This window comes from Engystomops pustulosus, chromosome 1 (assembly GCF_040894005.1).
Source record: "Engystomops pustulosus chromosome 1, aEngPut4.maternal, whole genome shotgun sequence".
Classification (NCBI taxonomy): domain Eukaryota; kingdom Metazoa; phylum Chordata; class Amphibia; order Anura; family Leptodactylidae; genus Engystomops; species Engystomops pustulosus.
The window spans coordinates 178,114,762-178,135,917 of record NC_092411.1 but is presented as its reverse complement, the minus strand read 5'-3'; the positions used below and the strand labels follow the sequence as shown (position 1 = coordinate 178,135,917).

The 21,156-nt window shown below is 40.6% G+C and overlaps 1 protein-coding gene across 1 annotated transcript in view; it reads right to left on the bottom strand.

Annotated features, from left to right (window-relative positions):
* Positions 1-2,707: 2,707 nt before the first annotated feature.
* MFHAS1 (multifunctional ROCO family signaling regulator 1) overlaps positions 2,708-21,156 on the bottom strand; it is a 64,563-nt gene continuing 46,114 nt past the window's right edge. Inside the window, exons 2-3 of the mRNA XM_072113991.1 lie at positions 7,720-8,053; positions 2,708-3,294 (exon numbers count right to left, since the gene is read on the bottom strand). Coding sequence (XP_071970092.1) covers positions 7,923-8,053 — 131 coding nt within the window. The 3' untranslated portion in view covers positions 2,708-3,294; positions 7,720-7,922. The remainder of the gene's footprint in view (positions 3,295-7,719; positions 8,054-21,156) is intronic.

Here is a 21,156-nt window from a genome sequence, read left to right as displayed (position 1 = left end):
GTATATTATACAGGAGAATATGGAAAAATAGTACCGTATATACTCGAGTATAAGCCAACCCGAGTATAAGCTGAGGCACCTAATTTTAACACAAAAAAATGGGAAAACCTATTGACTCAAGTATAAGTCGATAGTGGGAAATGTATGGTCACAGCCTCCCTCCAGTATATAGCCAGCCCCTGCCCCCTAGTATATAGCCAGTAGTCCCTTTCCCCCAGTATATAGCCAGCAGCCTATGTCCCCCAGTATATAGCCAGCAGCCCCCCAGTTAATAGCCAGGCAGTCCCCTTGTATATAGCCAGTGCCTGCCCCTTTTTCATTGAGTATAAGCCGAGTTAGGGTTTTTTCAGCACATATTTTGCGCTGAAAAACTCAGCTTATACTTGAGTATATATGGATTAGTATATTGTATGGATGCTTCACAAAACCAGAGATATTCGCTCTTAAATTTGTACAATAATTTTTTAATTTTTATGTGCAGCTTTCTATTTACGATGTAATGTATGTCCGGTTCTGTAAAGCATTTATACACAATCCTTATGTCATAAAAGGGAAGACTCTCCTGTTTTTCATAATTGTTTCTCTAGGTGCTAGGGTTCAGGAAATAAAGTGTTTAAAATGTGCCCCCTCCAGCCTGTCAGGTAAAAGCAGAATTTAGAAGAAGTTGCAGGAAAGACTTTCACTTTGCAGAAGTACATGCACCCTCTGCATCTGTAGAAAAAAAATATGTAATTAATACAACAATCCTATCAAATTGCAGGCAGTCCCCGGGTTACATACAAGATAGGGTCTGGAGGTTTGTTCTTAAGTTGAATTTGTATGTAAGTCGAAACTGTATATTTTATAATGGAAGTTCTAGACAATTTTTTTTCTTTTGCCCCAGTGACAATTGGAGTTTCAAAATTTTTGGTGTAATTGGACCAATAATTATCAATAAAGCTTCATTACAGACATCTTACAGCTGATCATTGCAGTCTGGGACTATAATAAAGAATCCAGAGAGCTTCACCAGAGGTCACATGGGGCAGAGGGGTCCGTCTGTAACTATGGGTTGTCTGTAAGTCGGGTGTCCTTAAAGGAAACCTACCATTTCAAATGGTAGGTTTAAGCTGCAAACACCGAGCACCAGCTCAGGGTGAGCTGGTGCCGGTGCTTAGTTTCGTTAGTGTTAAAACCGCGGTATCGCGGTTTTAACACTTTTTAAACTTTATAGCAGAAGCCGCTTCGGCAATTTTCCAGGTTTTGAGTACCCTAAAACTCCTAGCTGAAAAGCAGATTTTTGGTTATTTGACTACTTGATACAATGCCACATAAAAGGTTCATAAAAATGTTCATAAAATGAGACTGCTGGAACTAGGGGAAAATCTGTGTATTTGGGGTAGTATCTAATATGTGAGTCTGGAAAACTGCATGTGCCTAAGGTCGCTGTCAGACAATAGTGTTTTGATAAGGAATCAAAGTGCATGGCGGCAGGCCATGGCCAATCGCATATGCATATATACGGGCCATGTCAATCACATGCATTTGCATAGAAACACATATGCGATCGTCAATGGCCCGCCCCTTTGTGTTTTGATTCCATTTCAAAACTGAATCATAACGCTATCATCTGACAATCTGGAGGGGTGTTCCAGCTGTAGGTTAATAATGCTTTATCAGCTGTACGACTGCCATTAACAGCAGTTGCGTACTGTTTCCTTATTCATCATTGCAAAAGCCCCAGTCTGCCTCTTAAAACAAGTCAGTGCATAGGGAATAAGTGTCTCTTCATATCTGCCGCTATGTTCTTAGGAGACTTTGCCATGTTGCACAGCACATAATGTCAAGTATGTCAATTACAAAATATGTTTAGGATAAATGACCTGCACAAACCGTAACCTCTGCCTCATTTATTATCACTGTGCGCCCATACTAATTTGCTATTTTTGTTGTTCATATGGCATTGCGTGTGCCAAATATATATAATCTGTGCACCACATTAATCTTTTAGTGTGTAGAAGCCAACAACTAGTTGGAAACACCACAGTCATGTCCTATAACACAGTTATTACATGTCCTCCAGTGTTCTCATTCAATGCCATCCATAAAATGGCCAGTAACTGAAACATATGGGGAGATTTATCAGGGCCTGTATGGCACTTTTCTTGCTAAACCAGCAGGAAATTTCACAGTAAAATACAGATTAAGAAGAAAGTAGCCAACATATGTGATGAAAGAGGCATTTTCTGTAATAAAACACATTACCGTATTTTTTGGACTATAAGGCACACTAAAAATCCTTTGATTTTCTCAGAAATCAAATGTGCGCCTTATAGTCCAGTGCGCCTTATATATGAACCGTACTTACAGACAACAGCTGCCTTGAACTGTGCACAGGTCTGCCACCTGCTGGTCATTCATCCTTATAATCCAGTGCACCTTATATATGAACTTAGACGTTTTAGCAGGCATTTATTGATGGTGCGTCTTATACTCCGGTGCGCCTTATAGTTCGAAAAATATTGTGTGTTATCTTGCAAGTTTTCTGAAAAGTTAGTGCTTTTTCTTTTTTTTTTTTTAATTCTGTGAATCAAAAAAAACTTCACCTGGTTTCTCTAGGAGCAACTAATCTCCTTGGAAATTAAGTTATTGGATGTTTAAAATTCAACAAAACTGATTCCTTATCCTGTCAATGGGGACAGACAAGATATCACCATATGCATTTGACTGTCAAACAATCGGCAGAATTTTATTACGTATATTTATAGTCTGTATAGCTATTATTTTTCTTTTCTAAAAGCGGCACAATATGACTTTATATCTGGTCCCTATAAACATTCCTTCGGGACATAAAAAAATGCACATTGTTACCGGAAGCAAACAGATTTTGTGAGATGTATAAAATTTAATGTGCTTTTTGTTCTGAATATTTAAAAAGAAAATTGTGAAATTTTGTTCAAGTCAAACACCAGTGATCTTTAGTGGATTTTGTTTTACATTAAAAGAGCATATAGCTACAATACTACAACATTACATGTTATGGCTTATAAGTGCATGGCAAGCAAATCCCTGAGAAGCCAATAACATAATCATTTGTGTAATTCCCACAACTCTCTTGTGTGATACATAACAGCTTACAGATATATACAGTGGAGTAAGCACATTGCCCAATACCAATAATAAGCTTTATTGTCCATAAAAGTCCATCCTTAAATTAAAAATAAAACATTCTCTTGGAGAAAAAAATGTTGTGTCCAGGGATGCAGTGCATCCATTCATTTATGCAGCAATAAATTAATGAATTCTTCAGGTTTCCTGCAAAAGAGAAAACACACGTTGGAAATGAAAACAGCACAAATATGTTCTTTTCCTATATCAACAGTAGAAAACCACTAAAAATCCTAAATCATATTTGTCCCAAAAGAAACTTCAATCAATTAAAGGCAAGTCTATCATGTGATATCTGCTGTGAACGATGAGAGAGAGAACAAAGCTGAGATCTGTGATATAAAGGTTTTATCTCATGGGAGCCTTCTATGTGGACACAATGATGCACATCAATCTTTATAGGTGGGTAAGCTGAACAGAAAGCACCACATTGGCGCTAAAGTGAATTTGTTACCAGGTTGTAGCTCTGGGAGATACAGAACCTGAGATACACTGAGTAACAAAAGGCAGGAGTTGCATTTTTATCTGCAGCTCGCTCCAATTATGCTTTTAACTGTATGTATCTCTGGTTCTGAATATCACAGAACCCCAAATTGGTGTGAAAGATGAGATTCTTATCTTTATTAGATTTTACAGAATAGACAGGGCTGATTCCAGGTTTCAGTAGGCCCCTGTGCAACAGAACTTCTGTGGGCCCTGTTGCAGTGAATTCATGTGGCTGCATTACAAATTTAGAAACTTAAAATATTCCCTAGTTTATCATTCCCACCCAAAAAGCCCTGTCACGGTTATTTTATATACAGCCCCCTGACAGTTTGACTATATACAGCCCCCTCACCAGGTGCTGCCAGCCTGCTGGGGACTAAGATCTGACTTTGTGGGCCCCCCAGTAGCTCTGGGCCCGGGAAATTGCCCACATATGCTTGTTGCTGGTACTAGGCCTGACTATAGAACTGAAAATGGGGTGTCTGAAGTGATGCTAACTGTGCAACCGATAACATCTCAGGCAAATATGACTCATCTTTTCTAATTTTCAGATAAAGTCCCCTTACCCCATGGATTCCTTATGTGGAATCCCTTATGCCTTATGTGGGACCGCCCCAGTAAAGCACTTTCTAGTGAGATGTTGGTGAATATAAATTAATGAGGAAGCACTGTATAATGGGGGTGAGGGGTGCTGGATATAAATGAACAAGAGAAGCACTGTATAGTGGTGGTGGGGCCCTGGATATAAATGAATGAGGGAAGCACTATATTGTGGGGGGGGGGGCACTGGATATAAATGAATGAGGGAAGCACTGTATAGTGTGGGGGGTACTGCATGAAAATGAATTAGGGAAGCACTGCATAGTGTGGGGGGCTGGATATAAATGAATGAGGGAGGGACTGTATAGTGGAGAGGCGTTAAAAAATGTAAGGCTCTGTTTTTCTCTGCCTTAATAAAAAAAAAGATCTGATTTAAAAAATATAGTGGGGGGGCTGGATATAAATGAATGAGGGAGGGACTGTATAGCGTGGGGGCTGGATATAAATAAATGAGGGAAGTCCTATATAGTGTGTGTGTGTGTGTGTGTGTGTGGGGTGCTGGATATAAATGAATGAGGAAAGCTGTGTATAATGGGGAGGTGCTGGATATAAATTAATGAGGGGGCACTGTATAGTGGGGGAAGGCACTGGGTATAAATTAATAAGGGAGGCACTGAATAGGAGGGGGCTCTGTATTTAAATTAATTAGGGAATTTCACTATAGTGGTGGTGGGGGGGCTTGCTGGCTATAAATTAGTGAGGGAAGCACAGTATGGTGGGGGTGGGGCGCTGGATAAAAATTAATGAAGAAAGCACTGGATGTAAATGAATTAGGAAAGCGGGGGTGTTGGATATATCTGAATGAAGGAGGCACTGTGAAGTGGGGGGCATTGGATATAAATTAATGAGGGAAGCATTGTATGGGGGGTGCGGGATATTAGTTAATAAGGAAGCACTGTATAGAGGGGAGTTCTGGATATAAATGAATGAGGGAAGCACTGTATAGTGTGGATGGAGTTGGGTATAAGCTAATGAGGGAAGCACTGGATATAAATGAATGAGGGAAGCACTTTATATTGGGGGTTGGATATAAATGAATGAGGGAGGCACTGTGCGTGTGCGTGGGGGTGCTGGATGTAAATTAATGAGAGAAGCACTGTATGGGGGAGGCATTGGTTATAAATTAATAAGGGAAGCACTGCATAGTCTGCAAAGTGCTGGATATAAATGAATGAGGGAAACACTGTATAGTGGGAGGCCCTGGATTTAAATTAATAAGAGAAGCACCCAATAGTGGAAAGGAAGGTGCTGGATATAAATTAATGAAGGAAGCAACCTACAGTGGGGGAGGGACTGCGCTTTGTGGATGATGGTGATTAATTTAAACTGTATTCAGAAGGAGAGGGGCAACCTGTGCAATGACACAGACTGGAAGCATCTGTGTAGCGTTTGGTCTAAAAGACAAGCCTGGTTCCTGCATTAAGAATAGATTGGAGAGTTTAGTGAGTGAAAGACCGATTAGTAGGGAGTTACAGTAGTTTAGTCAAGAGTGAATCAGAGCAACAATGGTCAGATTCTGGAGATGTTTCTGAGATGCATGCGGCAAGAGCGAGCAAGAGAAAATGCGGAACAAAGGAGAGGTCGGAGTCCAGCACAACCCCAAGAAAGCGTGCCTGCTACAACGGTGTTACAGTGATCCCACAGACCAAGATGGAGAGGTCAGGGTTTGGTTGGTTAGTAGATGGTGCAAAGACAAGAAGTTTAGTCGTAGGAAGATTATGTTTCAAGAATGGAAAGGCCATAATTTTAGAGATGGCAGAGAGAAATAACTAGTGTAAGCTACCAAAAGACAAAGCAGTTGGGGGAGGCAGAGTCATCCTGCTGGATCCATGATTCTATGATGGCCAGCAGGTCAAAGGACTGATTCTAGTTTAATCATCTATTCAATAAATAATATTCTTAAAGCGTAACTGTAAAGTTACTGACAAAAAATAGTGTTAGCACAGCTGGAGAGAGACTTTGATACCAATTCCAACAATATCTGTATCATGCTTATGGCTTCTTCATAGCCTGAGATATATCTGGTATATATAAAATTAGATTCAGATTTTGTGTGTGGGCACTTCCTGGTTGTGACATCAGCTCATCTTAATGAAGCCAGAAGAGGAGAGTATGTATGTAATTGGCCGATCTGAAGTATGTGATGAGTCACGTGTTTGTGACATCACTACAGGTCCTTTGCATCAAACTAAGTACTTCACAAATGATGCAAGACAGCCTGTTTGTAATTAGCCAGCCTGAGGGTACGGTCACACGTTGCAGTTAAAACTGCATCGCAATCAGCTTTGAGGTGGTATTAGGGGCAGTTTTGTCAATTGAACAGGAGAAAGACATGAACTGAATGAGTGAGTGACATTTGTGGAGCAGGTTTTCCCCTTCAAAATCAAATTCACTTGTTCAGTTCATGTAACGTATTTACTGCAACGTGTGAATGCACCCTCAAGCATGTGATGAGTCACAAACTTGTGACATCACTACATGCCCTACAGAGCATCTCAACAAGCCTCCTGTCGTCTCTAACTGTACTATACAGTTTCCCATGGCAAACAGAAAGCATGGCAAACGGAGATTAACCTGGGGGGGAAAGGTAAAACATCTGCTAGCAGCTAAACACAGCTTATGGTAAATTAGATTACTATTATTGTTTATTTTTGCTTAGTGCAGAGTTAGGCAAAAGTCTTTATACTTTACAGTTTTACTTTAAGATGGCGATAACTCCCTGACTATGCAATTTGATCAAGAGTTATGAAAATAAAACATGTCTTGTACCCTTTCTTTGAATCACCATGATCACATATACAGTATCATGTGTTTTTTTTAAGGTATTAGATATATAATGTCATGACCTGAACTTTAACTCGGTGTTCCTTTTTAATATAGTGTTCTACATGCTCCAGCCTGTAGCATTATATCTCAATAAAAGCTCACTTTGCTACATATATTCTACTTTACCACACCTATGATTCACCTCTATAAAACATCATAACCATAAGTGTAAACATTTCTAAAGGTAACAAAACCATATCAAGGCCTATTAGGTTCTATTATGAATTCCAATACAATTTTTAAGTTACAAATGAAATCCTTAAAACTAGCTGAAACCCCTCCCCCATACATATCTCCTCTTTAATGTACATTTTAACCTACAGCTTATTTCAACAAAGTCTATGGCTATGTGGCCACCAATGGCAGAACTACCACTGCAGCAGCTGTATCAGAAGCCAGAGTTTGGTACATGGCCTGAGTCCTCTAGGCATTCACTGCACTAATAAATTTCATCTTTCTTTAAAAGACACAGATACAATTTATTTGGAGAGAACCACGGGGCTTCTTCTCTGAGACACTGTACAGTGCCCTCTGTATGACACAGGAAGCACAAAGATGTTATTGTGTCATTCACTAGAGGCTGCAGGAAAAAAGTCGTGAAGGTGGACCTGGAAGCAAAGGAAAGGTAAGTACTTTTATTTACCTAGAATAACAACTTACCTTAAAGCTTTAAAGTTAAATTGGTGTCTTTCACTTAATAAGAGGTGTGCCTTTGCTGCATTCCAAAATGTAATAATATCTGGATTCTTTGATAAATATTTTTGGGTTCTTCGATTGTCTTTGATTTATAAGATTTGCCTTCTGTTATAACTTTGCTTTCATAGTTACTAAATACTGCAGCAGAGAAGCAGGATATTCGGAAGTCACTTGGAGCAGGGACTGATCACTGTAGGAGTAGGGGGATAAACCAGGGCAATGTTCACTCGTTCACTGCCATTTTTAGGACAGATTATTTCTTTTATCCCTTCTGGTCTTGGCTGGGTCAGTAACTCTCCTGCAAAATAAGAGAAGAGTATTAGCTTATATTAATTATTACGTTAATGATGCTTTTGTTACGATATTATAGCAATACAAATTTCAAATCCAGTTGCAATGTATTTTTCTAAGCCTGAAGACGGGTATTCCTACGAAGACAAAATTCTCAAATATACTCAGGATAACAAACTAAAACATTCTCTAGGTCACGGTTAATAACCAAAATACAGCATTTCACAGATATAATTACCACCTGTCTCTATCAGTCCTGCTGTTTACAATTTTGATTGTTCCTAGATACAACCAAATCTTCTGACTATGGTCTGAATCTTCTCATGACTAGCATCTCTTTAAAAAAGTAGAATTTTTCTCCTATTTTGATGGCCGTAAAGCACCTACTAGATGGCTATGTCTGGTCCAAGATTTCATGGATGGGGAGAAAAAATGTCCTCAAAGCCTATATACTCCCTAGAATAATGTATCCGCTGTCCATGTTACCCATAAAAAAAACTAGGCAAGCACATTCACTCCTGATTAGGAAGAAATTGAAGGGAGGCCTTGGGCAATACAAGCCTCTAGGGCAGTGGTTCTCAACCTTTCTAATGCTGTGACCCCGCAATACAGGTGCTCATGTTGCGGTAACCCCAAACCATGCGATTTGCAGTAAAAACGCTATAAAATTGCAGCTCTGATGGCTTTAGGTGACCCCTGGTTTTGGTTGTTTGACCCCCGCAGGTTGAGAACCACTGCTCTAGGGTGATAGAAATAAGAGAATTGGGAGGGAGGGAATCCTTATTAGGGCCTAAAACTAAGAATAGTCAAGGCAGGAGCATGGATCCCACCACCATGGAGCAAGTCCCTGAAGGGAACCAATGAAGTTACCAAACAAATACTTCAAGCATGGTATAAGATTAATCTTAAAACAAAGCTTTTGCCATACCTCTCACCCCTGATGCCCGCAAGCGACTTATCCATTTACTTTAACTCAGTCATGGAGTGATGTGCCAAGCTGGTGGGGTGCTCTAGAAAACCTGACAGTTAAGGAACTCTTACAGAAATCGTTGAACCCAATAGACCCAATACTGATGGACAAACTACAGAGTACAGGACAACTGTTCTTTAAAACACTGCAACTGCAATCCACTTGTAGGACATAGCAGAAGAAATATGGCACACCAATGGTACACCTAAACCCATTTGAATTGGCGGTGGCAGTGGGAGCAGCGAATTCGGCAAAGATATCACACTTTACGACTGCAAGGCACCAACTGACCCCCTGTACTTATCGGCTTGGAAGGAGAAGCTGCCTATCACACTGTCGAACAGGGACAAAATATGGATATTAAAACACCCATATGGTTTCTCTGGATGCGTCGGACTGCAGTAGAACCACTTTAAAATGCTAGCGAGTTGGTACAAAACCCCGGAAATCCTGCAAATGTGGTGTATCCGCCTGTCTGGGGACTGCTGGCACTAAGGGATCTTTCGAACACATCTGTTGGTCGTGCCCACCGATCAACCCCTTCTGAGCCCCCATACTAGAAAAAAATCTGAGCTATATACTCACCAAAGCTGACCATAGATATGCCTTTAGTATGCTTAGATATGTCCCCAGGGGGACTACGCCTATCGGCTTCAAAACTAGTTACACACTTTAGCGACTGCCTATACTAATCTTGTACTAACTCCATTCTGAGATTAATCCAAGCCTCCCCAACCCTATGCCCTCCACCACCCTCCTCCCCCATTTACTTGTTCAGTTTGTTTAATACAGTAGCTATGTATCACTCTAAAATTACTTCTAAGAGATCCCCCTGTGAGGGGCAAATGTTATGCCATGACCTATTTTAAGTCACTATTATGCTTAAAAACATTTTGTTGAAACCAAAAAAAAAGTTACACACTTGATAGCATCAGCAAAAACACTCATACCGCTATATTGGATGCAAACTGTAACTCCGCCGCTGGTTAAGTGAACAGACATAGTAACACGGATATATAGGCTGCAAGAACTTTCTAGCTCGTCAAAACACACACATGAACAGTTCACAAAGCTATGGTCCCCGTGGGCAGATTACACTGGGATTGAGACAGACAACACCAGGGCTCCAGGGAAGATCAGGACATCAGTTTGCACAAGTCGGATGTAAAGCGGCCACAAATACCAAAAGCCAGAATCGCCAAGCCATATTACAAAAGAAGAGGCACAAAAAAAATTGCTATACAGAACACCCCCACCCCCCTTTGTCCCTCCCAAAATTCTAATCTTAAATATGCAAGTTCAGCACTGTTTCTTACTGTAATGTTATCTAAGACTCACTTCCACTTGTTATAATACAATGACAGGGCAACATGTCGCCCTTACATGAAGAAAAGGGCCACTAGGAAAACACTGAATGTTACTGATGGTATGCCAGATTGTATTGTCAGCTGTAAAGTTAGATGCCAAGTGGAGATTGTATGTCTATGTGTTCTATATGTTTTCCCAATAAAAACAGAATTGATAATAAATAGCTTCTCTTCTCTGCACGCTGCAGTACTCTGTGCCTCCTGCCCCACCCCATCTGCAATACAAGACCAGCTCAGACACATACAGTTCTTGCCAGCAAGCAGAAGTGTGTCATTGCGTTTTACATCCATCTCATGTCTCTGTCTCATCTTTCTTTTTCTATGTGTCAGATGCTTGTAGAATGTTCAGAAGCTAAATAATGGTTTAGATAAACCCTGTACCATGATAATTAAAGCACACTGTCAACAGACAGCATCTCACAGCACATATGAATAATGAAGTGACTGATTAGAGAGTCCCCGCCCACATTCTGGAATTTTACAATGACTATCACTGAGTTATAGGACCTAAAACAGCAATAAAAAACTGAGTAAAATTAAAAAGTAAGGGGGTTAAAAATGATCTTTATTGTGTAAACATCATGGGCAAACCCTTTTAAATTCCTTGAGAGGGGGGGGGGGGGGTCAGAGATCACATCACACATGTCAAAAAAGATTCAGTTGCAGCCCTTTTCCATATATAGCCATTGTGCAATGTATGGCAATCTATAAGGTTTCAGAACATAACTGTGCTTTTCCTCAGGCCTGACACAAACTCTTGCTTTGCCAAAAGGAACATTTTGGGTCCATGTGTTTCGCTGTGGCTTCCATACAGTACTGTATCTGCATCAAACATGTCACAAATCAAAAAACAAATGTAATTGAATGGCAGCTCCGGGATCCTCGTAGCAGTACCCAGCTATAACACACTGAGCATGCAAATTTTAAAATGCATGCGTTTTTGCATGTATACTATGCGTTTGGCTGGTTATAATTCTTCATTTGTAGATGTTTAAGCAGTAGAAGTTAAGCAGTTAATACAGCTTCTTACACTCCAGCCAATCATATGGTAAACATACAGAAACGTATTCGTTTTAGTGTGTTTAAAAACGCACTAAGAATGCACCTAAAGGGTGTTTCCTACAGAAAAAATCTGCTTAAAAACGCAGAAAGAGCCGCATGGGTAAAAGAGAAAAATGTCCCAGTTCTAGTATCTATTATCTTCATATTCTATCTATGCTTAGTGCAGTCTCCCAATCTCCTAACTCAGAGATTATCTCATTGAGGTGGATACATTTCAGTCTCTAAGCTGCTAATTGTAATAGGGGATCAGGGCATTACAGAAGGAAAGTTATTATCCAACAGAAGAGCTTTGTTGGCTTCCTAGGAATTAATTCCTGGTCTATGTCCAGTTAACAACAGACAGGTGGCCAGAAAGTCTATTCCACTCCAGCAAATCAAAGGAATTTGGACCAGGTCAACCATGGATCTCAGAAATGGATATACTGTCCTTGATCCCGCAATTGTGGTAAGACGATTGTGTTATAAAATATTTATGAAATTAACAAATGAAATAAAGTGGAAAAATTAGGATTTTTGTACAAGGCATTTTTTCCTAAAAAACACAATAAACACATTTGAAATATTGGTACTGCAAAATATGTTCATAGCATTTGCTTTTGATATAAGTATTAGTAAGTACCATTATTAATTTACTAACAATGTTCTTTTGTCAGAGCTCATGATCTTGTAGACTAATTGTGAGATCTTGTGCTCTGAACTATATGCAGACTATAAGCATATAGATTGATAAACTAATAAACCCTTAGGGTGCATCACACAATGCGTTGAGTCGCCTTTTTTTATGTGTTTTTGACACATTCCAAAGGCTTCAGACTTGATCACATGCTAAGGTTACACTGGGGGTCATTTACTAAGGGCCCGAATCGCTATTTTTCATCAGGTTTCCTGAATATTACCGATTTGCGCCGTCTTTCCCTGAATTGCCCCGGGTTTTTGGCACACACGATTGGATTGTGTTGCATTGGCGCCGGCATGCATGCAACGTGAAAATTCGAAAGAGAAAGAAGTGTGCTATCACAGACCAAAAATATAGTATAAAGTAATCTTTATTAGTACATCAACTAACAACTACATAAGGGTTGAAATCAATTAAAAGTACAAAAGTACACAAAAAGCACACTGGATGGACAAAGCGCAATGGCTCCAATCCATCCACCACCCCTAACCATAGGTGTAGAAGCTAATACAAAATACCAGGAATGAATGCCCAATTGTAAACCAGTATTGTTAACCACGAAACACAAATATAATTTCATGTACCCACAAGATGTAAGTGCCTGTCTGCCAAAAGACCCCCACAGCTGCCAATGTGATGAAAAGATATGAAAAGTACAAAAAAAGTTGCTGAGAAAAAGCTCTGCTATCAACAGAGCACCTAAGGCAAGTTGGGCTGAGCCCCAACACGGTCCAGCACCCGGGTGATGAGCGGCCAAACAATGGTAACAATACCCATCCAAACACCTAAAAACTGGTAGGGGTGGGAGGTTCCCCACGCGTATCGTCGCTATCCTCGACTTCCTCAGGGGTCTGTAACCTCTAAGAGCGAAAGCTCACCTTATATGCACTGAGAAGACATTTCAGGAATCCTATTCCGGTGCATCCGCTGACTAGTGGCGCATGCGCATCCTTGGCCGAGAAATTAAGTATCGCATGGCTAAACTGACTGGTTGCTAAGCGCTGCCGGTACAACTGAGTGACGTCACAAATGACGGGATACCGTCAGTCATGCATATAGGAAAACATAAAATGCATAGTGTTATCCTAATAATGCACATTACTAAGGTGAGCTAATGACTTACATTCTACCATGAACATTCGATACATGTAGTTGTATACAACAAAATTCTGATGATAATTCACAAGTGTGTTTTTTTTTTTTTTACAAAAGTTCCCGGGTTTTTAAGTCCATATTTAGTAAATACTAATACAATCCACCAATCAGGAAGTAAAATTGCGTGCAACCTGCCCCTGGAAAACGAACTTTTTACAAAAGTTCCCGGGTTTTTAAGTCCATATTTAGTAAATACTAATACAATCCACCAATCAGGAAGTAAAAATGCATGCAACCTGCCCCTGGAAATGCATGCATACAACGGAAATGGGGGGGCGTGGCCGTCGGAAAACCGAACAGATTTGGAAAAACCGCAGAATTAAAAAAAAAAAAAAAAAAGTGTCGCTTGACACGCTCTTACCTGCACCAGGAATAGGATAGTGAACTCCGGTGGACTTCAGCGCAGCAGCGACACCTGGTGGACATCGGGCGCACTACCTTAGTGCATCGCCGGAAGTCCCGAATCCTCGACGGAGGACGCGCCGCTGGATCGCGAATGGACCGTGTAAGTAAATGTGCCCCATTGCGTTTCCACTGCATGTGCTAAAACACAATGGGGCTCATTTACTTACCCGGTCCAGTCGCGATCCAGCGGCGCGTTCTCCGACGAGGATTCGCATCTGCCGGGAGATTCACTAAGGTCCGTGCGCCCGGTGTCTGCACCAGGTGTCGCTGCTGCACCGGGGTCTGCCGGAGGTCACCTTCTTCTCCTCGGTGCATGTAAAGCTGATCTTGCAACACAAATTATTTTTAAAGAGAACCCGTCATGCAAAATAACCACCCTAAACTAAATATATTTTCATAAACTGCCATTAGAGAGCATTGCCTCTATCCCTTCATTGTCCCTCTACATGCCTGTAAACCTAAGCAATGAGGTCCTAAAGCTGTATGCAAATGACCGGTGAAATGTCCAATGAAGCATTAGCATATTCAAGCTGTCCACTCTATTCATGAGTGGGAGGCACAGCCACACCCCCAGTACATGACTGACAGCCTGTATAATGATGTGAGGCTGTATAATGATGTGCTTCCTGGTGCTGGTGGCCACGCCCCCTGCAGCCTGTGTGTGCATGTGTGTGTGTTTAGGAGAGATACAGCAGCTCCAGGCAGCCATGTTACAGCAGAACATGTCAGATTCATGTGTAGCTGATGTCTGTGTCTCTGTGTATTAGGAGGATGCAGCAGACACAATAGCAATACTTTACTATACATTACACACAGACATGAGCAGGGGGAGGAGAGGGGAGGGGTAACAGGGGTGACATCACTGCCTCTGACCATGTGACCAGCCTCATGTACATGATAAAAAATAGATGGTTTTACAGTGAATAATGTATGAAATAACTAGATAAAGGCTGGGATGGGATCCTTGTGAGCTGCTCCAACAGGTAGTAGTGACAGGACAAGTGACACAGACCTGATGGCAGGTGTCCTTTAAATTCCACATTTTTTCTGAATCCGTCGAGTTGTCCGACAGCCTCGCCACGGCTTTCTGTCACGTGAAAGCCGGCGCCGATGCAGCAAAATCCAATCACATGCGCCAAAATCCCGGGGGAATTCAGGGCAAATTGGAAATCGTCGGGAAACCCGACAAAAGTGCACGATTCGGACCCTTAGTAAATGAGCCCCATAGTAACCTCAGCATGTGATCAAGGCTGAAGCCTGTGGAATGTGTCAAAACGCATAAAAAAATGTGATGCAAGGCCTCAGTGGGCGTTCAAACGTTACGCTTTGATTGAGTTTTGTTCAAACCCCCTCCCACTTTTATTTTGAACGCGTTTAAAAACGCGAGAAAAAAAGTGGATGCGTTCACACTTTCAGTTTTTCAGATGCAGTTTGAAGCCAAAAGAAGCCATCAGATGATTGCTTGTTCATGTCCCATGGTGGAAATAATAAAAAAGTTTTTCAATAAAAAATAAAGTAATAAATCAATAAAAATGCCCATAATCCCCATAACATATAAAGAGACATATAAAACAAAAAAAGTCTAAATCATAACACAAACCCCACATATATAGTATCACTGTGTCCGTAACAACCCATAGAATAACATTAAATAATTATTGAACCTGCACGATGCACACCATTAAAAACCCACCAAAAATTATGATTTTAGGTGTTGTTTGGGAGCAGTATGAATTATAACATAATAAAATAATACAAATTAATAATAGTGAATCAATACGGACTGTCTCTCAGCTTATTTGTATGCGCACAAATACTCTCCAGTAAACTTGGTTCTGACCTAAAGGCAATTTGCGTATGTTGCTTATTGTCAAAGCAGAAAGTCTGCATAAAATACGCATGGTTTTCATGTGTGCTTTTGTGATGTGTGTTATTTGTTCTGTGTTTTTGATGCAGATTTATACCAATTTTACGTGCATGGAATTTTTTGTTTCCCGTTTTGTTTCACCACCTGAACTGATGTCACTTCATGCAAAAATCCAATTTAAATCCTGATCATGGTCCAGATTTGATGCAGATTTTTACATTTTCATAAAATACACATGCCATAATCCACATGGATGCACAAAAAAAGTGACATGAACAATTTTTTATTTTCGCTTAGGATAACAATTTGCACACTAAAAAAATGCATAGTCTACATTACTTTTTGCTAATCAAATTCACTTCACTACTGTATTACGTGGAGAATTTTCCACAACAAAACCTGAACATAAAATTTGTGGATAAGCCATAACATGTACAGAACTAAGTGTGGGTTCACATTACAACTTTTGTATATGCTAAGCATATTGGGAAAGCTCCCAACACATACACTGAGTGTCATCATATAGAGGCATACGGATGGTTAGTTGGTCCCTCCGTCTCACCAGTATACTTTGCATCCAGCGAAAAAAGCAGGATGGAAAGACATAGCAAGCTATATCATTCCACCCTGCTCCCTGCTGAGCGACGTATACGCTCAGCACAGGCAATATTGCATCCCTCCACCAGCTCCGCTGAGTGAACTTGAATAGGATGAGTAAGCAATTATGTCAGAAACCTCACAATAAGTCCAGTGACCTCTTAATAGACAATCGAGGACTTTTCATCACCCTTGAAGGTTGATTCCAAACTAGTGTAATAGAGCAATGTACAATGGAAGCAACACATGAAGCTCATCTAAGGATGGCTCTGAATAAATCCATTATGATTGTGCATTGGTACTTTCAGTACATGGATGCAGAAGGTTAATTGTGAGTCAGCCCTACTGCCTTCTAGCTACAACTCCTATTATTAAGATGAGCAATTCATTTAACAATCCTGTAGAAGCTCAGTTGAAAGTGTGCATAACCTGGCACAAATCCCATCCCAGATAACAGCAGAGCATAGACATACCTCATGAAATAAAAAGCCTTCATTACCTAGTTTTAGCTCATGGCTAAAGTGGATTTGAGGAGATATACTTACAGAAATGTTTTTTGAGCTTTCACTAGTTTTTAAAAAGATTTGCAGATTCATGGTAGTTCATGTAATTTCCTGCTGCACAAGTGCTGAGAAAGTAAGTGGATGAGTGAGAAAGTGTAACAGATCACAGAGGGCCTAGGGCAGTGATGGCAAACCTTTTAGACACCAAGTGCCAAACTACAACCAAAACCCATGTGTTTTTCGCAAAGTGCCAATGCGACAATTTTAAGTTCCCTGCTCTGTCACAGGTTTAAATTGTATAGGCCCCTGAGGACACCAATACAGTAGAAAGAAGGAGAAGAAGTTTGGATTATCATTGTAGTTTCCTTCTAGGGTTCTGGGCTGCCTGGGACAGCAAGATGCCATGAGTCCTGTCTGGCGAACTCTGCACTGGCCACCACTGGGTAGCCCCTCAGGCTCATTAGCATAATTTTATAAGTTAATTGTAGAAGGAAGGAGGCCATGGATAGCAAATATAAGAATATTACTACAGTCACAGTGCCAGTGAGTCAGTGTCCCTGGCTTATCATGATGGAAAATTTCCTTTGAAGGTTTTACCACTGGGAATAAATGTTTTTAATGTTTTGATTTTGATGTTTAAAATTTTTTTGTTTATTTTTCAATATCAGTTCTTTAGAAAAGGTGTATAGGAGTTAAACTTTTAGGTTTCTATTTTTCTAACTTTTTTTTTTAATTTAACTTTTACTATTTTTTAGGTTCTCTAGGGTAAAAGGACCTTTCACCACCTACAACTCTTTGCTTTTAATAGTTGCCACCCACTTCTCTCTATGGCAGCGAGGCAGGTTAAGACTGCTTACTGTCAGTTGGATGGTCCAAGGATGGCGCAAAGAGGCTAATTTAATATTGGGTACTGAAACTTCCCTAAAGCTATGTTATGCACTGCACCACCCATCTGACAATAGAGACACAAAATAATTAACATTGATTGTTGGGATGGGGGGGCTAGAAAAATTCCAACTACATATGAATCAGTTAAAAAATGCTTTCAAAGGAAGCAAAGATTTGGTGTTTTGACTTTGAAATATTAACTACGGCATGGTTCCCTAGCCTATAGTTCCATTCCAGTCTGGGGGGTGGGCTCCAACATTATTAGCCTGCTGTAGGGGTCTCCAGTATAATTATCTGCTCTGAATGCAGTATTTAGTTTCTGGGGTGGTATTTATTGTTGTACAGTGATACTCGTAATTTGTAAAGTTGCATTTTGTGTTGTGCTGTGGTTTTTCATCTAGGGCAGTGGTGGCGAACCTATGGCACGGGTGCCAGAGGTGGCACTCAGAGCCCTCTACATGGGCTCACCCCAGGGCAGGGCTCGCCAGACAGTACCTAGGACCCTAGAACCCCAGGACCCTAGAAGGAAGCTACAATGATGATCCAAACGTCTTCACCTTCTTTCTACTGTATTGGTGTCCTCAGGTGTCTATAGAATTCAACCTGTGACAGAGCAGGGAATAATAAGTTACTGCTTAAATTGTGGCAATGGCACTTTGCGAAAAAAATGTGGGTTTTGGTTGTAGTTTGGGCACTCGGTGTCTAAAAGGTTTGCCGTCACTTATCTAGGGTGCTGGTTACAAGTACAGCCCACTAACAGTTAGTAGTATGACAACGCAGCCCTCAGACTGATAAAGGCTGTTCACCCCTGGCCTAAATCCTTAGATCAGGAATAGAACATTTAAAGGACATTCCATAATTTTTCATATGGAAATTCTTATGAAAAAATATTCACCACATACTGCACTAATCAAACTGTCCTAATTTATTAGATATTTTTGTAGGTGGTCCATTTTATCACGCCTTTGACTCCACCAAAATGGTAACCAACTCCACAGTCCTGGGTACAAGCCACTTAAAGGAAACCTACCACTTGAAGTGGTAGGTGTAAGAAGGAGATACCGAGCACCAGCTCAGGGTGAGCTGGTGCCAGAGCTTATTTTTGTTAGTGTTTTAAACCGCTGTATCGCGGTTTAAAACACTTTTTAAACTTTATGGCCGAAGTTGCTTCGGCGCAGGGAGGTACGCGCTCAGCGCTTACCATGCGCGCGGCTCTCCTTCACTTCCTATGTAGCCGCGCGCATGGTAAGCGCCGAGCGCGTACCTCCCTGCGCCGAAGCAGCTTCGGCTATAAAGTTTAAAAAGTGTTTTAAACCGCGATACAGCGGTTTAAAACACTAACAAAAATAAGCTCCGGCACCAGCTCACCCCGAGCTGGTGCTCGGTATCTACTTCTTACACCTGCCACTTCAAGTGGTAGGTTTCCTTTAATTTCTGATGAAGCACCATAATCTTTCTTTCAGTTCAGTTTTAAACATATTACACCTTCTAGATTTACAATACATCTTTCCTTACCAAAACATTACAGTTCTCACCTACTCTTTAAGGCTGTCAGAATACACGGAGGTCTTTATTCATACAATATCCTGCAATATTTACAGTCATTTCTTTTATTTTCCAGCCACCTGGTATCCTACTTTGTACAGGAAGCTTCATGTTCCAGTTAGCAGAGTGCATTATTTCCTGTGACAGAAGATAAATGATTTCCCTTCATTGTGAGTTTGTTCTTTTTATGGAGCATTTGTTCTTTAAAGTTTTTCCAAGTTATTCATTTTTATGGATTACACTTGACTTCCACTAAGTGAAGAGACCATGAATGGCGACGCTCAACATATTGCATTCATCTAATAAACATGTGTTTTCTTAGACCAGAATATGTACGTTATACATTGGAACATTCAGACAAGTACACTTCCAGACTACAAGCTCACTGTTATAAGAATTCAAGGAAAATGAAAAATAAACCCTGGAATTTGATCTAGAGGTGACGAATCACAGTGGTGAAATCACCACTTGTTACATTTTGATTTAACTAGCCATGGAATGTGCAACTTAATGGGAACCTGTTACCAGGAATGTAATTTTTACCTGGTGACCGGTTCCAATGCTATACTCCTTTTAAAAATGTCAACATTCTGAATCAGTAGTTTAGAAAATATTATTTCACATTACCAGGCTCCCTATCAGCAGCGTGTGGCGAGTCCCAGGAAAGGTGGGGCGGCTGCTTTTTTGAGGGCTCTTTTTTGTTTTCTTAACCACCCCTGGCCTGTTAGGTTTTTCATTAAACCCAGACATCCCCCTTAATGAGTTACATGTTGTCAGCATTATCTAATATTGAAATCAATACTATTGAACCAAATGAAATGGTAAGGTGATTATAGCAAAATTATAGCTGAGACACAAAAGAATATTTTATTTCTGCGTAAATATCAGGTGATTTGCCGCTAACAAAAGCAACTGTATGAAGACAACCATTTGTAATAAAGGTCATTGTCCCCATATATTCCCCATTATTTCTGATTGTCAATGGTAGTTAAAAATCCCTGGTTGATTCCGGTTCAGCATGTGCTGTCTGACCCAGGTCTCTGACCACTTGGGGATCTGTTCCATTTGGGGGGGCTCCCCAGGGGCATAGATGGCTCACTCTACACCAGTTCTGTAGCTTCTGCAAGTTCATGGCGACTCTCTCCATAGATTTTACTACTTTCAAAGGTTGGTGTGTGGACCATGCTCCCTCCCGCCATCTAGTTTCTAAGATTGGCTTCCAAAACTCATGGGAAGGGGCCTGTGGAAGGCAATTTGAGGATCAGGAGTGGTCAAGAGCTATGGTCTTTGCCCATAAGATCTCTGTCTCTTGTCAACTTCAAGAGAGAAGGTGTATAATTCTAGCTCAATGGTATAGGACTCCTGAAGTCTAGAACCTTTCTAAACCTTTGTTATCTAATCTCTGCTGGAGATGTGGGGGTGGGAGTACCCTTGCATTCAAGCATTTTGGGAGGCAGTTTTCGTTCTACATGATCGCCCAACTGCTTTGAAGACTACCTGTTGCACAGAGATTGCTCTCCTCTCAATGTTTCCAGGGGCTTAGAACATGGTCAAACAGGGCATCTTGAGGCACTTCTTTATGGCTTTGAGGAGGATTGTAAAGGTTGTCCTGGTGACGTTCATATTGGAGGACATTAGAGGTCTTTAAGCTTCCTATGCCCTTGTTTTTAAGAACAAAAAGGCTTTAAAAATTATGCAAATTATCATGAGGGGTTCCATTAACGCCGATGAGGCTCAAAGCCCCTCATTTACATAATTTTAAAAAGCCTTTTTTTGTAAAACTCAAGGAATAAGAAGCTAAAAGATGAGCAGATCCTGCCAGAGGGGGCATACACCACTATGTCAGTGTGCATGGTTACAATTCTTCATACTGGTGGTAGATTTCCTTTAAATGTATAATTTAGTTTGTGTCTTATACACTTTTATTACTTAAATTTAATTGTATGATTATATGCTTTTAAAAAAAAAATAGGCTAATTTAATGATACATAGAGAGATCTCTGAGATAAAAACCTTCCAAATGGCAATAAGTGTATAGAGTAGTGCTTAAAGAGGACCTGTAACAATGCCTGCTG